At 46.9% G+C, this 19,202-nt stretch overlaps 1 protein-coding gene across 3 annotated transcripts in view; it reads left to right on the top strand.

Moving 5' to 3' along the window:
* Nucleotides 1-19,202, top strand: part of COL26A1 (collagen type XXVI alpha 1 chain) — a 177,830-nt gene that overhangs the window by 40,073 nt on the left and 118,555 nt on the right. For all 3 annotated transcript variants that reach the window (XM_036998538.2, XM_036998536.2, XM_036998537.2), the window contains exon 2: nucleotides 2,384-2,506. In XM_036998538.2, the coding sequence (XP_036854433.2) occupies nucleotides 2,384-2,506 (123 nt within the window). The remainder of the gene's footprint in view (nucleotides 1-2,383; nucleotides 2,507-19,202) is intronic.

Here is a 19,202-nt window from a genome sequence, read left to right on the forward strand (position 1 = left end):
TCTCCTTTCCTTAAACAAGAGAAGTACCTCAACAACTATTATGAGTTTCTTCTGTCTCTCTTATCTATCTTCCATCTTGAGATCGCCTTGGATTCTAGGTTTGGGCTGTTATTAAATCTTATGACTGTTTCTTTGCTCATTAACTGCTTCTGATATTGAATATATTTCTCCTATGTCTTTTATTTTATTTTGCTGCAATACATCCTCTAGTCATTCTTTCAGAAAAGGTGACTGGTAAACTTTCTGAGTTCTTGTGCATCTGAAAATACCTTTAACCTTTGAAGGAGAGTTTGCCTGTGTATATAGAATTCTGGATTCTAAATATGTCCCCTTAGAACTTTGTGCCACTATGTTCTTGAATCTGATGCTGCTGATAAGAAATCTCATTTCAGGTTATTATAGGTAATCTGTTTTCCTTTTCTTTCTACATCATTTAGCATTTGATCCCATGTTGGGATCATGTTCTGAAATTTCACCATAATATGTCTGTTTTTGTTCATCTTGCTTAGTACTCAGTGGGCCCTTTTGAATGAAGAACTCATATCTTCAGCTCTGAAGTTATCTTTATTATTTCTTCAAGTATATACTTTGCTCCCTGTGATCTCCCCTCCCAGAGCGTTATGTTGGGATATGGTCTGTCTTCCAGGTGCCTTGCCTTTTCTCCCATATTTCCACCCCTTTTTTCCATTGTAGGGCATCCTTGGAAAGTTTATGTTCAGATTTCCAGCTCATCAGCTCACTGTTCCGCCGTGTCCATTCTGTTTGTCAGCCCATCTTTTGAGTTTACTTTCACAGTCATATGTTTCATTCCCAAGATATTGAAGTGTTTCATTTCATAATATTTTTTTATGAATGAAAGTTTCTTATCTACGTCAGGATGTTAATTATGCTTTAAAAAATTGCCTCCCTCTATTTGCTTTATTAGTTGTTTTTTTCCTGAGTTGTGATACATCATCCATTGGGTTGGTATCTTTCTTTCGTAGTGTTGGCTTTTTTTCTAAAAAAAAAAAAAAATCGAAATTATTGGTGTTTGGAGTTTGCCGCTAGCTTGTCTCTGTTTCTCTGTTTACTGCTGTCTTTTCTCTTCAAGTGTTGATGGTGTAAGTGAAGGATAGAGAAGGAGTGTGCAAGAATTTAGTGGTCTGACTTTGAGAGGGTCCCAGTTTCTGTAGGAGGTCATCAGCTTGCAAGGCACCTACTCTCACCACACCTGCCTCGAGGCAGGTGAATCCCATGCCTTAGTCTTGATATCCACTGGGATGTGGTCCAGGACTTACCTGTCTGGTTCCTTCTACTGTGCTCCCCTGGCAGTCACCTCTGGGCCCCTCCCCTCTCCCATTAGCCACCCCCTCTGCTTCTGAGTTGCTCCTGCTCCCACCCACGTTAGCCCCAGTCCTCTTCCCTTTGTGTTTGGGGCTGTGCTTCCCTCCTTCAATTTAATCCCATCTACTTTCAGTCTTTCATGGATTCCTCAAAATTTCCGGCCCACTGCTTCTTGTTTTCTGATGCTGTTAGGGACTTGTAAATTTTTATTTATTTATGTTTTCCGCTCCATTCAGCTATGGTTGACAAATTTGAAAAGCATATATTTAGAGTGTTCCATGTAAAAGGTATACAATGTGATGATTTAATATACGTATACATTGTGAAAGGATTAGCATAGATTGTTAACACATTCGTCATTTCACATAGTTACTTTTTTGTGTGTGTGTGGTGAGAATGCTTACGATCTACTCTTAGCAAATTTCCAATATACAATATAGTATTATTACCTATAGTCACCGTGTACAGATCTAATCCGTGCATCAGCTCTTCAGAACTTACTCATCTTGTAACTGGAAGTAATGCCCTCTGACTATCATTTCCCCATCTCTCCCGACCCCCAGTCCCTGGCAGCCACTGTTCTATCCTCTGGTTCTAGGAGTCCAACGCTTTTAGATTCCACGTATGAATGAGATCATACAGTATATGTCTTTCTGTGTCAGGCTTATTCACTTAGATGATGTCCTGCTCTGTCCCCATAGCTGCCTGTGTGCATCATGTGGCTGCACCCACGGCCCTGCGATCCTGTGGGTTGCGGTCGTTTCCTCGTTTGTCTCCCCACTGGGGTGGGATTTCCCAGTGGGCAGGGATTCAGGCTTTTTCACTGATTCCACATGGAGTGTTTGATGACTGAAATGAAGGCAGGGATTGGTGGTGTGGGTGTGGGGACTTCCCCGTCCCTTTAGGCCGGGACAGAGGGTCTCAGTGGGCACCTCACCTGAGAGGACGAGTTACCCCCAGCCTCGTAGAGCGGCTCCTTCTCAGGCAGTGTGGCCTTTTTGACTTGAAGTCAGCGCCTCAGGAACAGGCAGGGCTGATGTGACTGTTGCTCTCCCCACAGGCACTGGTGCCGTCACACGGTGACACGGACGGTGTCCTGCCAGGTGCAGAATGGCTCCGAGACAGTGGTCCAGCGTGTGTACCAGAGCTGCCGGTGGCCCGGGCCCTGTGCCAACCTCGTGAGGTAAAGGCCGCGGGGCTGGCCAGCTCGGCCTTCCTGTCTGTTCCCTGGGATGAATCCACCCCAGCACAGCTGGGGAGGGGGCGGATGCTTGGAAACAGGAGTTGAGCACCCATTTCTGGAGCATCTTTTGCGTCCAGGCCATGGGGGGTTTGTGTGTGCAGAGATGAAAGGGACATGCTCCCCACCCTGAAGAACATCACAATGCGGGGGGTGTTCGGTGAGCAGAAGAGCACGTGCCCACACGTGGGCAGGGGCTGAGGGTGTGGGGAATGGCCAGGTGGGGCCCCTCTCAAGCCCCTTCCCGTCACTGCCCCACCTCTCTCAAGCCCCACCCCTCAGCCTTACCTCTCTCACCAACCACAACCCTCAGCATTCACAGGGAGAGATCTGCCTGTGCAGCCTCCCCATTCAGGGTCCCTGTAACCCTGCCTCGCCCACTCCAGGCCCTGTTCCTGGCCCAGGACAGGCTTCCTTTATCCCCTCTCCCCAACGTCTGTCCAACCTGGTTTCTGCTTCAAGGACCCTTCCCTTTTCGGCTTGGATCCACTAACCTCAAATTCTAAAACCCTTCTTCTCTTTGTGAGGATAGCACTTTATGTCCTCCTCTGACAGTTTACTTGGGGTCTGTATTAGTCAGGGTTCTCCAGAGAAACAGAACAATAGAATGTGTATGTATATGTGAGATGGGTAGATTTTAAGGAACTGGCTCATGTGATTATGGGGGCTGGCATTTAAAATCTGTAGGGTTGGCTGACTGGCTGGAGACTGGAGACCCAGGGAAGAACCGGTGTCGCAGCCTGAGTCAAAAGGCACTAAGCTGGCAGAGGTCCCTCTTCCTTGGGGAAGAAGGCCTTCACCTGATTGGATAAGGCCCACCCACATTCTGGAGGGTAATCTGCTTTACTCAGAGCCTACTGCTTTAAATGTTAATATCATCTGAAAAAACCTTCATAGCAACACCCGAGTGCATGATTGATCAGCTACCTGGGTAATGTGGCCTACCCAAGTTGACACAAAAATTAACCATCAAGGGTCATCTCAGGTTGGGTATGTTTTTATCATCAAAGATGGAGAGTGAGCCTGAGTGTCAGGGCCTGTGCCGGCGTGGTGCTGCCTGCTGCAGGGCTCAGCATGCGGATGTCATCCATGCCCAGGATCAGTCTGTGGCGTGATGGCTGGATCCAGCGAGGGTGGCAGAGATTCTGGTCCTGAGCCACAGGCCACCGGGCCAATCAGGGGGAGAGGTGGCTCATTTGTTGCTAGATTTGCCTTCTACCTGCTACTCTTGTTGCTGATTTTGTTAGAATGAAGAGAGTAATATATACTACCTGTAAAAAAAAAAAAAGAAAATCCAAAGATTAACAGAACTGAATAGGTAAAAATGAGTTCTCAGTCCTCTTCCATAATCGCATTATAATATAACAGTGTGTCATTCCTTTTTTTCTCCACTTGTATATGTAAATATGTTTTCTTTAACAAAGACCAGATGATATTCTTTGGTTCTACAGCTCGCTTTCTTCACAGAAAAATATGTTGCAGTCATTTCCCCCAGAGCCACCTCATTTTTAACATCTGTGAGAAAGGACCCATTTATTGCCCATGTCCTCAACTGTTGCATATTTATGTTGTTTCCTAGTTTTCTCTACTGTAGACTATGCTTCAGTACATCATTCCATATGCTCATATAGGCATCATTATATATATATTTTTAACTCTTTTACAGGTGTTTTTTCAAACTTTTCATTTTGGACTCATTTTAGATTTACAAAAATTGGCACAAAAAAATAGCAAACAGAATTTCTGTATGCCTTTACCTTTTATCCAACATCCCCATATTAGTCTGCTTGGACTGACAAACTGCCATAGACTGGAGGCTTAGACAACAAAAGTTTATTTCTCACAGTTCTAGAGGCTGAAAGTCCAAGATCAAGGCGCTGGCAGATTCAGTGTCTGGTGAGGACCTGTTTCCTGGCTCGTAGATGGGTAACTTCTCAGGGTGTCCTCACATGGCAGAAGGGGTGAGGGAGCTCTCTGGGGTCTCTTTTACGAGGGTGCTAATCCCATTCACGAGTGTTCCCCTCTCGAGCCCTAATCTCCTCCCAAAGCCCCTACCTCCTAATGCCATCACATTGGGGATTAGGTTTCAACATAGACATTTATACACCTTATTCAGATTTTGCCAACTGTCCTGCTAATATCCTTTTTATGTTTTTTTTTACCGAACCCTCCAGTTTGTATTTGAGTTGGCATGTCTCCTTAGTCTCTTCTGGTCTGTGACAGTTTCTCACGTCTTATTTTGTCCCTCATGACCTTGGCCCATTTGAAAGCACTGGCCAGTTATTGTAGATGTTCCTCAGTTTGGGTTTGTCTGATGTTTCCTCCTGATCTGATTGAGGTGATGCATTTTTGGAGAGACTGTCAAAGTGAGGCAGCGCTTCCTCTGGGCCTTGTAGTAAGAGGTACATCAAATCAGTCCATCTCATTACTGGTGATGTTAACTTTGATCACTTGCTTAGGGTGGTGTCTGCCAGGCTTCTCCACTCTTGTGTAAATATTTTTCCCTTTGTCAGTTCTAAGTATTTTGTTGGGGGGCTGTTTTGAGTCTATACACATACCCTGTTTCTTATCCACTAATTTTAGCATCTGTGGATAATCCTTGCTTGCAATAATTATTGCTGCGGTGGTCACCAAATGGTAGTTTTCTTTTTTCTGATCTGTTTTAATAGTTGAGGTTCTTAACTTGGGGTCCACATCATATACCAGTGGTTTTAGATAGCTCATTCTGCAAAGGGAGTGGCTAAGAAAATGGCATATGCTTTTTAAATTTTAGGAGGAAGGACTGCTTTTAAATGTTGTGTTGGGGGAATGGCCAGTGGATTCTAAATGGGGACAAAGTTACCGCCCCTCACTTCCTTTAGAACAGAGGGCACAGCAACCCCTGTCCGTCTCACTCCCCTATGCTCCCAGCTGAATTCCAAGCCCTCCTCCAATCTCCTCATCAGCAGAGAGCTTCAGATGACCAGGTTGCCGCCTCTTGATCATGGGAGCATCTTCTGCGAAGAAGTGTCTTTGGGGTCCGGTGCGCTAAGTGAGTGACCCTGACAGGCAGGCTTTGGCTCTCTGCTCAGTGTGGGGAATGGCTGCCCCACTCTTCAAACAGGGAAGCTGGCTGGCTGGCCCTTCAGAAGGCAGGCCACTGGGAAGGGAGGCAACACTTTGGTCTCATAATTTGGACTTCCACCCCACCTGCCTTGCTTTTCGCATAGGGGAAACCAAGCTTGGAAATAACCTTTGTCAAGACATGGAATCCGACTCCAGCAAATTAACAGTGTCTTTAGATTTGAGGCGTAAATATAAAGGGTTGTGTCTTTCTGTTTTTTTCTACAGATTTTAGCCAAATTGGACTTGTGCCACAATCCCATGTGTTGGGTGTACCCCATAGTCAGCTCCCTGGGTGGAAGAACGTGCACATGCACACACATGCACACACACATAGTGCACGCACGTCATTGTATTGTACTTGGGTTTAGAAAATGAACTGTCAGGATTCTCTTCCCTGAAAATCCTGGAAGGAAGAGCTGGCTTTCTTAATGTCAAAAATACAGGTTGAGGCTGTTATACTTCTAAATATAATAAGGCGCCTTAAAAAAAAGCTAAACAAACTAATTACTGAATTACTGGCCTCAACTGAAAAAATTGCAAGTGATCATTACTTTTCACAGCTGTTCTTTGTGTTATGACTTAAGCAATTATCTGGACACTGTTTCGGAAGCATCAGGGTCTTGTCCTCAGTGTGGGTGTTTACAGGACTTTCAGAGAGTCCTCTTCCTCTCCTTGGCGTTAGGAGCTGAGAACAGAATGTTCAATCAGAGCAGACGTGCGTTGGTCACGAGCCCTCCTCTTGCCTGCAAAATTTAGCTGCAGGAACTTTGTTAAATAGAATTTAATTCCCAGTCTTTAGAGGTGTTCCTTATTTCCATATCATTATCATTCCTACTTTACTATTGTTATTTGTTAAGAACCAGGGGTTAACACACTTCCTTTCTTGCCAGGAGCTTCTATCTGAATTAGGATTGGGGCGCACCGCCTCTGTCTGTGGCCCCAGGGCTGCAGCTGGTCAGCGAGAGGACGGATGGCAGGTTGCAGCACCACTGCCAGCTCCCTGGCGACCTGCGTACCATGCACATTCTTGTCTCAGGTCCCGGTTTTGCTGGTTCACCTGTAAGAGGTGTTGTATTTATAGCAGCCACCTTCTTGGTCTCCCCATGTCCCCCTTGTTCTCCTCCAGTTTCTGCTCTCGGATCATGGCAGTGCCTTGCTCCAAACCTGCCGCCTCACTTAAGAGTCAAGTCTGCACCCCTCTCCACGGCTGACCAAAGGCTCATGTGACACAGTCCCTGTTCCCTTCCTGACCCCATAGACTTCCACCAGCTGCCTTATTCCTTGGGCTCCAGCTGCACAGGCCTTGCTGGCCTGGAGGCTCCCTCCTCCTTGGGCTCCACATTTGCTCATCCTGCCACCCTGGAGCAGCTGAACTGGCTGGATGTCCTCATGATAGAGTTCTCCGCTCCAGCCCCTCACCCTGCTTTTCCTTATTTTGTTCTTAGCACTTGTCACTGTGTGAAATATGGTGTTCATTCTGTGGTCGGCCTGTTCATTGTCTGCCCTGTCCATGAGGCTGGGGGCTGTAGGAAGTCAAGAGGGTGAAATGAGATCAGAGATGTCAGAACACTGAATTCTTGCACAGCGGGTACAGGATGGTGACCTGTGAGCACAGATAGATCATCAAGTCCTCGTCGTGGTAAACTGATGCCCAAACTTGCCCTGAGGAGATCTAGACTCAGAGGGGCAGTGGGACTTGCCAGGGTCACAAGGATGGTCGCAGGGATTGGGTTGGATTTGACTCTGGCCCCTTACACAGGCCTCATTGACATGCTCCTGTGGTTTCAAAGCCCAGCTCCCTTCCTTCCCCAAATAAGTGTGTGATGATTTCACCAGTCTGCAGTTTCTGCAGAGCCCAGGGGGTACAAGATGTAAGAACCCAGACCATCTGTGACTCAGGGAACTGATGGCCCAGTGCTACGGTGGGGGGCGTTAGTCAGACCACCCCAGAAACAGGACCATCTGTCATTGTTGCTGTGCAGGAGCAAGGTGCCTGGAGCATGGGGGCCTGAGCATGTCTGCAGTGCTGCCCTCCCACTGCCTTCTCCCAGTTGGGGTGTCTGAGTCTGGCCTGGATCTCAGTCCATCCCTCTCCCCCATACTCCACTAACTCACTGTGACCCCCAGTGGGGCAGTGGCCTGGCATAATAAACGTTGGTGGGCCAGCCCTGTCACCTGGATGCAGCTGTCCACAGTCATCCCCTTCTTGGAGTCATGGGATATTGGAATCTTCTCTTAGGGCACACAGGCTGTGCCATGTTCCTGCCAGTCAACGTAAGCAGTGGCCTTGTCACACTGCTGCCTCCTAGAGACGAGCTCAGCTTTGCTTAGAAATAGGCCACATGACATTGGGGTGCTAGGAAAACCCTGCTACCAGATATGTCCCCCAGGGTGCCCGAATGTCTTATTTGTTTGACCCCGTGCCACTCATTCATTTATTCATGTCTCCTGAGGCTGGTTGCATGACAAGCCCTGAAGAGAGGCCTCCCACACCACTGGGGCAAGTGAAGGATGGTTTCCAAACAGTGGCCGGGGTCTAGGGAAAGCCAGGCCATTGTGGGAGGGTCACCCCATCCTGCTTCATGAAGTCACTGGGGGGATTCAGTGCCTGGGCTGAGGCGTGTCTAGGCCTGTGTCGGGCTTGTGATAGACCCTTGGTACATTGGCCACAACTCTGAGACGAGGTATAATCAAGCGAGCCGACAGTGGCTGGTGAGACCACAGGGGCTAGTTTGCTACTCACCCCTCTCAGTGCCAAGTCTGGGCTCAGACCACACAGGGAGAAGGGATTTCTGCATTTCTGTGGTGAGATTTGGGGATCAGCAAGCCCACTGGTGGGGCCTCTCTTTGCAGAGGGCTATGAAGCCAGTACATCATCTCATTATATCCTGATGATATTCCTGTGACAGAAATGTGCAGGTGGGGAAAGGGAGGGGGTGGGCATAAAAACGTGAGTGTAACAGGATTTGAGCACATTGAAGCCTATTCAGAATGCACTTGGGGACTGGAGTGTACCCTAAATCCCTCCCTGTGCTCCCCTCCACCCACGGCCCTCATGGAGACCTCTTTCGTTGTGTTTGTTCATTCACTCAGCCTTTTCACAAATGTTTATGGAGGACCTATTAAATGTCGGGGGGAATATGATGGAGAATAAGATCAAATCCTCATTCTCACGGGGTTTATATTCACTTAAATATGACAATTAAAAAAAATCCCCTCCTACTAAGTGCAGGAAATAAAATGGGGTGATGTGACTGGGCTTGAATGAGGGCTACTTTAGATGAGGTGGGAGAGAGACTCTTTGAGGAGATGACTTTGATGCTGAGCAATGAGTGATGAGCAAGAGTGTCTATGTGAAGACTGGGGAAAGATAGTGGGTGCAAAGGCCCTGAAGCAGGGAGGTCCTGGAGGAAGGAATAAAGGGGAGGTCAGCGTCAGGGAGCAGAGCAGGTGGGGAGGAGAATATAGGCAGAGACTCATCTCTCTGGGCTTACATTTGGATTTTATTGTTAAGGGTACTGGGAAACCAATGAGAGATTTAAGTAGAGATGAGAAATGATTTGATTTAGGGTTTCTTTTAAATTAAGCTTTTTATTTTGAATTGTAAATCCATATGAAGTTGTTAGAAATAGCACAGAGAGGTCCCATGTACACGTGTTTTTTTTTTTCAACCCATATGCTCTTCATTCTGTTCCTCCCAATGGTGACATCTTGCAAAACCATAGCACAATGTCACAAGCAGGGAATTGAGATACTGACATTGATGCCATGATGATACAGAATATCCAATTTTCTAATTGGATTGTTTGTTTTTTTACCTCTGAGTTTTAAGATTTCTTTATATATTCTCAATACAAGAGAATATTGTATTGAGGGGGGGGACCCCACATGTTGCCTTTTAAAAGCTACACCCACTTTCCTCCTGCCCCCAGCCCTCCTCAAGCCCTGGTAACCGCTGGTCTGCTCTCTATTTAAAAAATTTTGTCATTTTAGTAATGGAATCACACAGTATGCAATCTTCTGGGGATGGATCTTTTCAATCATCACAATCCTCTGGAGAATCATCTGGGCTGTGGGATGTCACCATAGTTTATTCCTTTTTATGGCTGAGTAGTATTCCATGGCATGGATATACCGCAGTTAGTTTAACCATTCATCTATTGAAAGACATCTGGGTTGTTTCCAGTTGGGGGCTACTATGAGTAAAATTGCTCTAAATGTTGTGTACATTCAGTTATTTTGTGTGAATATAAGCTTACTTTTCTCTGGGCAAATGCCCAAGGGTGCAATTGTTGGATCACATGGTAGTTGCATGTTTAGTTTTTAAAGAAACTGCCAAACTGTTTTCGAAGTGGCTGGACCATTTTACATGCCCATGTCTGAGTGATCCAGTTTCTCTGTGTCCTTGTCAGCATTTGGTGTTGTCACTTTATTTTATGTTAACCATTCTGTGTAGTCTGTTTCATTGTGGTTTCAGTTTGCATCTCCCTAATGGCTCATAAAACTGAACATCTTTTCATGTGCTCATTTGCTGGCCATATCTCCTCTTTGGTGAAATGTCTCTTCATGTCTTTTGCTCATTTTCTAATTGGATTGTTTGTTTTTTTACCTCTGAGTTTTAAGATTTCTTTATATATTCTCAATACGAGTCTATTGTCAGATATGTGGCTTGCAAATATTCCCTTCCACTCTGTGGCTTGTCTTTTCATCCTCTTAGCAGCCTTGCAGAGCAAATGTTTTCTTTTTTAATGAAGTAAATTTCAATGGCATTCAGTTTATCAGTTTTTCCTTTTGTGGATCATGCTTTTGGGGTCAAGTCTAAGAACTTGGATCCTGAAAATTTTCTCCTACATTTTTTTGAAAATTCCATGATTCATTTTGAGTTGATTTTTGCACAAAGGGTGATGTATAGGATGAGGCTTGGTTTTTTTTCTCTGTGAATGTCCTGTTGCTTTTGCATATATGTCAAAAAACATTTGGGAGTATTTCTATTGGTGCATTTCTAAATTCTCTATTCTGTTTCAGTGATACATGGGCCCACAGTTCTGCCAATATCACACCATCTTGATTGCAGTAACTATAATAAGTCTTCATATCAGGTAGACTGATTTTTTTTCTTACTTTATTCTTTTTTGAAATTGTAGCTGCTATAGTTCCTTTATCCTTTTTCATGAACTTTAGAATAATCTTCCCTGTATCTACCAAAATTCTCGATGAAATTTTTGCAGGAATTGCATTAAACCTGTATGTCCACTTGGCAAGAATTGGTATCTTTACTATGTTGCATCTTCCAATCCAGGAATATGGTATGTCTCTCCATTTACTTAGAATTTTGATTCTTTCATCCTCTTCCAGTGATTTCTTTGATTTCTTATAGTTTTCAATGTATGTGTCCTATTCATTTTTTTGAGGGACTGTAAATAGTATTTTTTTTTAAATTGGTAACATTGAATCTTTAATTTCCATGTCCACATTTTCATTGCTACTATAGAGAAGTATCATTAATTTCTTTTTTTGGTCTATCTTATATCTTCTGACCTGGTAGAACTCATGTATTAGTTCTGGGCATTTTTCTGGGGATTCCTTAGGTGTTTTCAGAGAGGATTAAGGCAGTCTTGCCTCCTCATTTCTGATCTGTAAGTCTGCTGTTTCCTTTCCTTGCCTTCTCACTGGCTAGAACTTCCACCACTCACTGAATAAGAGCAGAGAGGGTGGAAAGAAAGCTTTGTTTCCAATAGTAGGGGGAAAGCATTTCACCATTAAGTATAATGTTAACTGTAAGGGTTTTGTAGATGGTCTTTATCAAGTTGAGGAAGCTCTATTACTATTTTTCTGAGGGTTTTTATCATGGATGCTGATTTTTGTCAAGTATATGTATTTTTGCATTGGTTGGTGTGATCATATGATTTTTCTTCTTAATATGGTAAGTACATTGATTTTGAAATATAGAACCAACATTGCATCCCTATGGTATATATATTTTGAAGATAACTTGCTGAATTCTATTTGCTAATATTATGTTAAGGATTTTTTTTTTTGAGAGGGCATCTCTCATATTTATTGATCAAATGGTTGTTAACAGTTAACAACAATAAAATTCTGTACAGGGAACTCAATGCACAGTCATTAATCCACCCCAAGTCTAATTCTCATCAGTCTTGGATCTTCTGAAGCGCAACAAACAAGTTCTTACATGGTGAACAAATTCTTACATAGTGAATAAGTTCTTACATGGTGAACAGTACAAGTCAGTCGCCACAGAAACTTTCGGTTTTGATCACGCATTATGAACTATAAACAATCAGGTCAAATATGAATATTCGTTTGATTTTTATACTTGATTTATATGTGAATCCCACATTTCTCCCTTATTATTATTATTATTATCATTATTTTTAATAAAATGCTGAAATGGTAGGTAGATGCATGATAAAGGTAGAAAACATAGTTTAGTGCTGTAAGAAAGCAAATGTAGATGATCAGGTGTGTGCCTATAAGCTAAGTATTAATCCAAGCTAGACAAGGGCAACAAAACATCCACAGATGCAGAAGATTTCTCTCAGAACAGGGGGGGTGAGGTTCTAAGCCTCACCTCTGTTGATCCCCAATTTCTCACCTGATGGCCCCCCTGCGACTGTGCCTGTCTTAGGTTGTTCCTCCCTTGAGGAATCTTACCCGTCTCTGGCTAACCAGTCATCTTCCGGGGCCATACAGGGAAATGTAAAGTTGGTAAGTGAGAGAGAAGCAATGTTGTTTGAAGAGGTTAGCTTTTTACTTCTTTGCAGATTTATGCCCTGTGGGTTTTATGCCCAGCATTTGTCTTGAGGTATCTTTACCACTTGGAGGAATTATGATACTCGGTAAATTTGATATGAGGCACGAATTCTATTTAAGGGTTGTAATTAGGAAGGAAGAAAAAAAGCTATAGAAGTAGCAGATGGAAGAAAATATGGGAAGATTGGTTATTTCTTTGACATATGTTCTTGTAGAGTAACTTAAGCATGTATAGTATGTTAAGGATTTTTGTGTCTATATTAATGATGGATATTGGTCTGTAGCTTTCTGTTTTGTACTGTCTTTGACTTATGTCAAGGTCTCATAAAATGCATTAGGATGTGCTCCCTTCTTTTCTGTTTTTTGGAAAAGACTATGTAAAATTGGTATTTATTCTTCTTAAATGTTTGGTAGAATTCTCCAGTGAAAACATCTGTGTCTGGAGATTTCTCTTGGGGGAGTTCTTTTTTTTTTTTTTTTTTTTATTAAGGTATCATTGATATACACTCTTATGAAGATTTCACAAGAAAAACAATTTGGTTATTACATTCACCCTTATTATTGACTCCCTCCCCCATACCCCATTGCAGTCACTGTCTTGGGGGGAGTTCTTAAGCTACAAATTCAGTTTCCTTAACAGTTAAGCGCTATTCAAATGGTCTATTTCAAAATGAGTGAGTTGGGGTAATTTGTGTTTCTGATGAATTGGTCCTTTTCCTCTAAGTTGTTAAATTTATATGCATAGTGATATTCCCTGTGACATTCCTGGGACTGATAATTTCTGGTATTGCGTTGTCTCTCCTTTTCCCTTTGCCAGTTTTGATCTTTTTCATTGATCTTTCCAAAGAACCAGCTTTTGGTTTCATTGATTTTTCTCTATTGTTTTTCTGTTTTCAGTTATATCAATTCTGCTCTGACCTCTACTCTATCCTCCTCCTGCTTGATTTGGATTTATTTTTCTTTCCTTTTTGGAGGTCCCTGAGATGGGCTGATTTAGGTTTTGTAAAGATTGCTGCTGCCATGGGGAGAATGCACACAGGCATGAAGTGATGGTGGCACACGTCAGGACAGTAGCGCAGAAGTGGAGAGGAGTGGGTAGATTCAGCAAGTGTTCTGGAAGCTGAGGCGACAGGAGAATCTGATCACTTAAGGGCAGGGAGCAACAGGGATAACCTTGAATTTTTGCTTTGAGTGACTGGTTGGCTGGACATGCCATTCATTGCTCTGGGGACACTGGCAGCAGCTCAGACTGAGGAGGTGGAAACCAGCAGCTTGCTTTGGCCAAATGAAGTTTGGGATGCCTGTGGGGCATTCGGTGTTCAAGGGAGGGGTGCAAGTAGGAGGCTGAGTAAAAATCTCTGGAGTACCAGGAAGACTCCAGGACTGGGACCACGTATTCACGGATTCTAAGATGCCATTGGTAGGAAAAGTATATTCTCTTTTGATTCCTAAGAATGCTGCTAATTAAGCTATAGCAGCCCATCAACTGTAATATGAATCCCAATGTCAGAGATGTTCAGGTGTATCGATACATGCATGTTGGAATTGAGGAAATGTGGTATGACTGAGAATCATGAGTGTGTAGGTTGCATTTAAACTGTAGGGCTGGAGGTTACTTTGGGGATAAATAGATGGAGATGGGGGTGCTGATGGTGGAAGTGTGAGTGCTCAACCTTGGAGGTGGACTAAGGAGAAGGGGCCAGTAAAGACATGAGAAGGAGCATCCTGGGCAGGAGGGACATCAGGAGTACCCAGTGTTCTGGGAGGTGAGTTTCGAGAGGGAGGGCATGAGTCTCCCAAAGGCTTCTGGGAATCTTGGTAGGATGAGGGCTGGAGAGTGGCCACTGGATTTGGCAACATGGGGGCCACTGGGGACCCTGGCAAGTGTGGTGATGGGGAGAGGCAGGGATGGAGGCCATGAAGGCATGGGTGGGGGAGAAAAAGGAGAGATGAGAAGTTTTGCTGTGAAGGAAGCATGAAATGGGGCTCAGAAGCCATGGGCAGCACGGGGTCAGGGAAGTGTTCTGTTTGTTTTTAGGAAGGATATACAGTAGCATGTTTTTAAACTGCAAACTGCCAGGAATCATCCTGGGGAGAGGGCAGGAGGGCAGGGGGAGGGACAGGTCTCGCCAGGGAGCAACAGGAGAGAAGGCCAAGGGTGTGGGCACCCATGTGACACTGGGACTGTCTGATTTGGGGCTGACTCTTTCCACCAACCCACGATCGCCTCAAAGGAAGGACCCCGATACCCTCATCCCCTTATTCCCAGGACTCACTGCAAGCTCTGGTACATGAAGGCACTGTGCTCAACGATGTTCGCCAAAGGCACACATCTACCATCTTGTTAAATAAAAATTAATTGTACTACAGCTGTGTCCCATGTGGACTTTCCATCCTGCGGTATTTTTATATCGGATTTCCGTAGTGTGTGTGTATGTGTGTGGTGTGTTGGGGTACATGTGTTTCTCTAATGTTCAGAGTCACGAGGCCCAAAGGACCAGGGGCCCAGGCAGCTGGCAGCCGGTGTGGAGAGAGTGCAAGGGGGTCCCGCTGGGCCTGGCCTGCCTCAGGGACTGCTTGCCTCAGGTTTCTCCAAGCATGTGTTTGGTCTGTTCAGTTGTTTATTGGGAACTGACCAGGCACCTAAGTGCCAGGAGCTGGTATGCAGACAGAACATGGCCCCCCACCAAAGAGGTTGTGCCGGAGGAACTAGGGGGACTTGTCAATCAAAGACTCACAGCAATGGTGTTCCGATATGAGACCTAGTCCTGGGGTTTCCCTGAGGGAACAGCATTTGAGCAGAGATCTGGGGGAGAAAGGATTTCACTGGGGGAAGGATGTGGGGGGAAGAGGGCCCACCCCTCCCTGCTGACTTCTCCAGCCAGCAACTTGGTGAGGGGGCTGGATGTGGAGACATTCCCGTGAGGAGCCCTCAGAGCCAGCTCAGGACCCCAAGGAAGGCAGAGAGGACGGGCTGTGCTTCCCCTCTCTGTGCCTCCGTTTCCCTGACTGGGAACTGAGGATAACCCCCCTGTCTTGCTCTGGGGTGGACAGCACGCCCCCAGCTGTGTCTTGTTCACTGCAGCGGAAGTCAGGCCTTACTGACACTGCTCTCCTGAGCACCTCGGACTGCTGCTGGAGGGGGCGGGCTGGGCTGCAGGGCCTGACAGATTTGGAAGGACGAGACCCAGGGACTCGGGGGTTAAGTTTTCCTCTGCCTGGCTTCCCTGCCCTCTGGTGTCTCCCTGGCCCCTCAGAGCTCTTTGATGGCATTAGAGCCAACCTTTTACAGATGTGCTGAGCAGAGGGCTTTGCTGGAGCTCTGGGAGCTTCCTCTGCCTCCTTCACTCCCCTCCACCAGATGGCCCCCTGCCGGCCAGCCGCCCACCTCTGCTTGGGTTGTCTGCTGCCTGCAAGGCTGCATGAAGTCTATGACTTGGTACTTTCTTAAAACGTGGCCTTTCTTTCCTGCCCCTCCTCCTCAGCCAACCTGTGTGGGTGCGAAGCTCACCAGGGCTGTCCCCTGCAGTAGTGGGGTTTTGTCTGGGCTGCGTCTACCTCCTCCACCAAGTGGACTGTGGTCCTGGGCTTGAGCAGGAAGGGAGGCCTGGATGGCAGACACAAGCTGCTGGGCCTGTTGTCCCTTCTGTCTGGCACTTAGCAATAAGTAGCTTGGAATCTGGTGGGCGGGAAGAGGCTGGAGACCACACTTCCTGCCTTGGTACTAAGATGGGATGGCCTCTTCCCCGCCCACTGGCCCGTGGCTATTAATCAAGAGATTAATAATCTACTGCCTCCCGTTCTGAAACATCCCTATTTCCTGTCGAGTCTCCAGCCTGTCTCGGTACTGCCCAGTCTGGTCCTCTTTGCGGTGGTCCCTAGTGGGGAATTGGGGCCAGGGCAGGAGCCAGGGCCTGCAAGCATAAGTGCCAGTGAGGGGGGGCACCGTTCTCCCAGATGAGGTCTGTGGGCTGGCCAAGGCACTCCGAGCCAGGGATGCCCGGACAATGGCCCTGTCCTGGCAGCTACCAAGGGACCTCATGATGCTTTGGTACATCACCTTTGGAGGCCAAGGAGCCATGGCTCCCATTTACACACATCTGATGATGGGCATCGCCCTTCTCCTGGGATCTCCTGCTTCAAATGCCCTCTCATGTGACCTCCTGTGTCCAGGGCCACCTCTGGGGAAAGTCAGGATTCATCCACACCCTTTCTAGGACAGTCACTGAGCAGCTGTAGGACCTTGCTGGGCCCTTTGGAGGACCTCATGACCTCAACCCACTGTTGGGGGCAGCTTCTGTGCAATGCTGTGCAATGACAATGCTCTAGCCCCAGCAGTCAAACCTCTGCCACTTCATAACCTGGAGTCTGACCCCATGCTCTTCCTTGGCCTCAACTTCCCCTTCTGTAAAGTGAGGCTATTCGTCCCTGCCCTGCCCCCCTTTCTGATCCAGCAGCCACCTGGCTCCTTTCCCCATTTCCCAGCTCTCCTCGCCCATCTGGCTGCCACACTGGCCACAGGTGGGGTCTTACTTAAGAGCAGATGTGATCAGAATGCTCCTCTTTGCCAGAGTCCTGGGGGGGCTCCATGGAGGGGAGGGGTGGTCTCCCAGTGGATATACAAGGCTGTCTGTTGAAGGGACACATCAAATCTTTATCTACAAAATAAGAGCAAAATAAAGCTATGCTGATTAATATATGCAAAGACAGTAAATAATACATATATATCTGCACATAGAAATTCATATGCATACTTTGCAGGCCCAGGAATATCTGGCTGAGCAGAGGCATGCTCTAGAAGGCCTGGAAGGCACTGGCCACGGCAGGCTCTATGGACCCAGCCCAGGCCTCTTGCCTGCTTTCAAGACTTTCTATGGGTGTTCCCAGACCAAGACCCTAAGCTTCTCCAGCAAGCCACTGTGTCCTTAGTTAGCATGGCAGTGCCAGGCTGGGACTCCACTGACAGACTGTTCATTGATTGTTTTGTTCATTCCACCAACCTTTACTAAGTGCGAATGAGATTCCCCAGACTGAGCTGAGCCAGCGGTTTATTGGAGAATCAGACACCAGACAAATGATTGCACAGGTGGGTGTATAATTAAAGGGGTGATGAGTGTTTGGAAGAGAAGTCAGGATTCTATGGCAGTGTAAATTGAGGGGACCCAGCCTGGTTGGGTATGCAGGTCAAGGAGGGCCTCTCTGAGGAGGTGGCACCTTGGGCGAGCCCTGGTGGCTGTGTTAGAGTTAGTGGGCATCTTGGGACAGAGGCAGCAACTGATGATAAGCCCTGATCCTGGCAGTAGCTCTGTGGGTTCATAAGCTCAAAGGCCAATGAAGCTGAATTCTGAGTTGGCATAGACAGGGGTGAACAGGGAAGCAGCCCATATGGACAGTGGCCGGATCATAGAAGTCTATGTGGCCGTGCTGAGGAGCGAAGAGAGGCTGGGAAGGGTTTGTGGAGAAATCTGTGCTTTGTAAACATCAATGGAGCTTCTGTGTGGGGCCTGCAATACAGGGGGCTGGTGGGTGGAAGCTGGGGCACTGTTTGTGGCCATCACCACCGTCCCAGAGGGCAGTGATGGAGGCTGGACCAGGGTGTGTTGGGGAGAGAACAGTGGGCAGGAAGAAACTACCTGGTGGAGGTGGAACTCCCTGGACTTGGTGATGTGAGGGACGGGAGAGAGGGAAGGCCAAGGTTTCTGTGGATGTTTGAGTGAAAAGCACCCCCCAGGAGACTATGTGTCTTTGGATTTGCCAAGTGACAGTGAAGGAAGCCACAGGATTTGTCTGTCAGAGGGAGCAGATATGGAGAGCTTAGAAGCCTCTGGAAGTGGGCTGTCTTGGAGAAAAACAAACAAACCAGGGCTGGTGAGTTGGGAGACACTAGCTAGGGGCCTCCAAATCACCTTTGGAGAATTTCAGGGTAGGAAGGGACCTTTGAGGTTGTTGCATCTCAGCCCAGACTTTATGGAGGACTCAGAATGGTGGGGAGTTGCTCAATGGCTCACAGATGGGCACGTTGAAATCAACTAGAAACAAAGCAGCTGGAAAGCCCCATGTTTGTCTTGCCCAGCTGCATGTTGGCTCCCCTAGCAAGTTGGCCGGGGCTGTCCTTGCAGGGGGTCACCCAGCACACACTCCCCAGCGTCCCACTCCGTGTGTCCCAATCTTGGCTGGGCCACTGGAACCAGAGAGGCCTCATCTGACCTCGTGGATGCATCCAGGGTAGGAGGTGGATGGTAGCTGATGAAAGGACAGGGCCCTGGTGGAGGGGTATGCGGTTGAGGGTGCGGAAGAGGTCATGGCTGGCTTCTCTGCCTCCTGATGGTAGAGGCCGAATCGGGGCTCTGCTGCCCACCAACCATGCAGCTCAGTGTCCTCATCTGTGAAATGGGACAGTAATACCCACATTATGAGTGGGCTCTGCACCCAGGTGTTAAGCAGATGCAACTCCTTTACATTCCCCTTCTTGTTCTGAGCTGATTTGCCATCTGTAAAAATGGGCACATGTAGCATTTGCCCTGGACAAGCGTGGGGTCTCCCAGCTTCGGCCCTTACCCAGAGTCCATGGCCATGGATTCCTGTTGGCCAGAGGGCTCCCAGAGAACCACCGTGCCACAGGGGTTGGATCCCTGGTCTCTCAGTGGATCCAGTGTTGCCCACCTACTGCATGCCAGGCATAAGAGGGTCCGTGTCCTCCTGGAGCGCATGGTGTGGCAGAGACACAGGCATCAATTAATGGGCACAGGTGGGAATATAG

Source organism: Manis javanica, chromosome 10, assembly GCF_040802235.1.
Source record: "Manis javanica isolate MJ-LG chromosome 10, MJ_LKY, whole genome shotgun sequence".
In the NCBI taxonomy this organism is placed as follows: domain Eukaryota; kingdom Metazoa; phylum Chordata; class Mammalia; order Pholidota; family Manidae; genus Manis; species Manis javanica.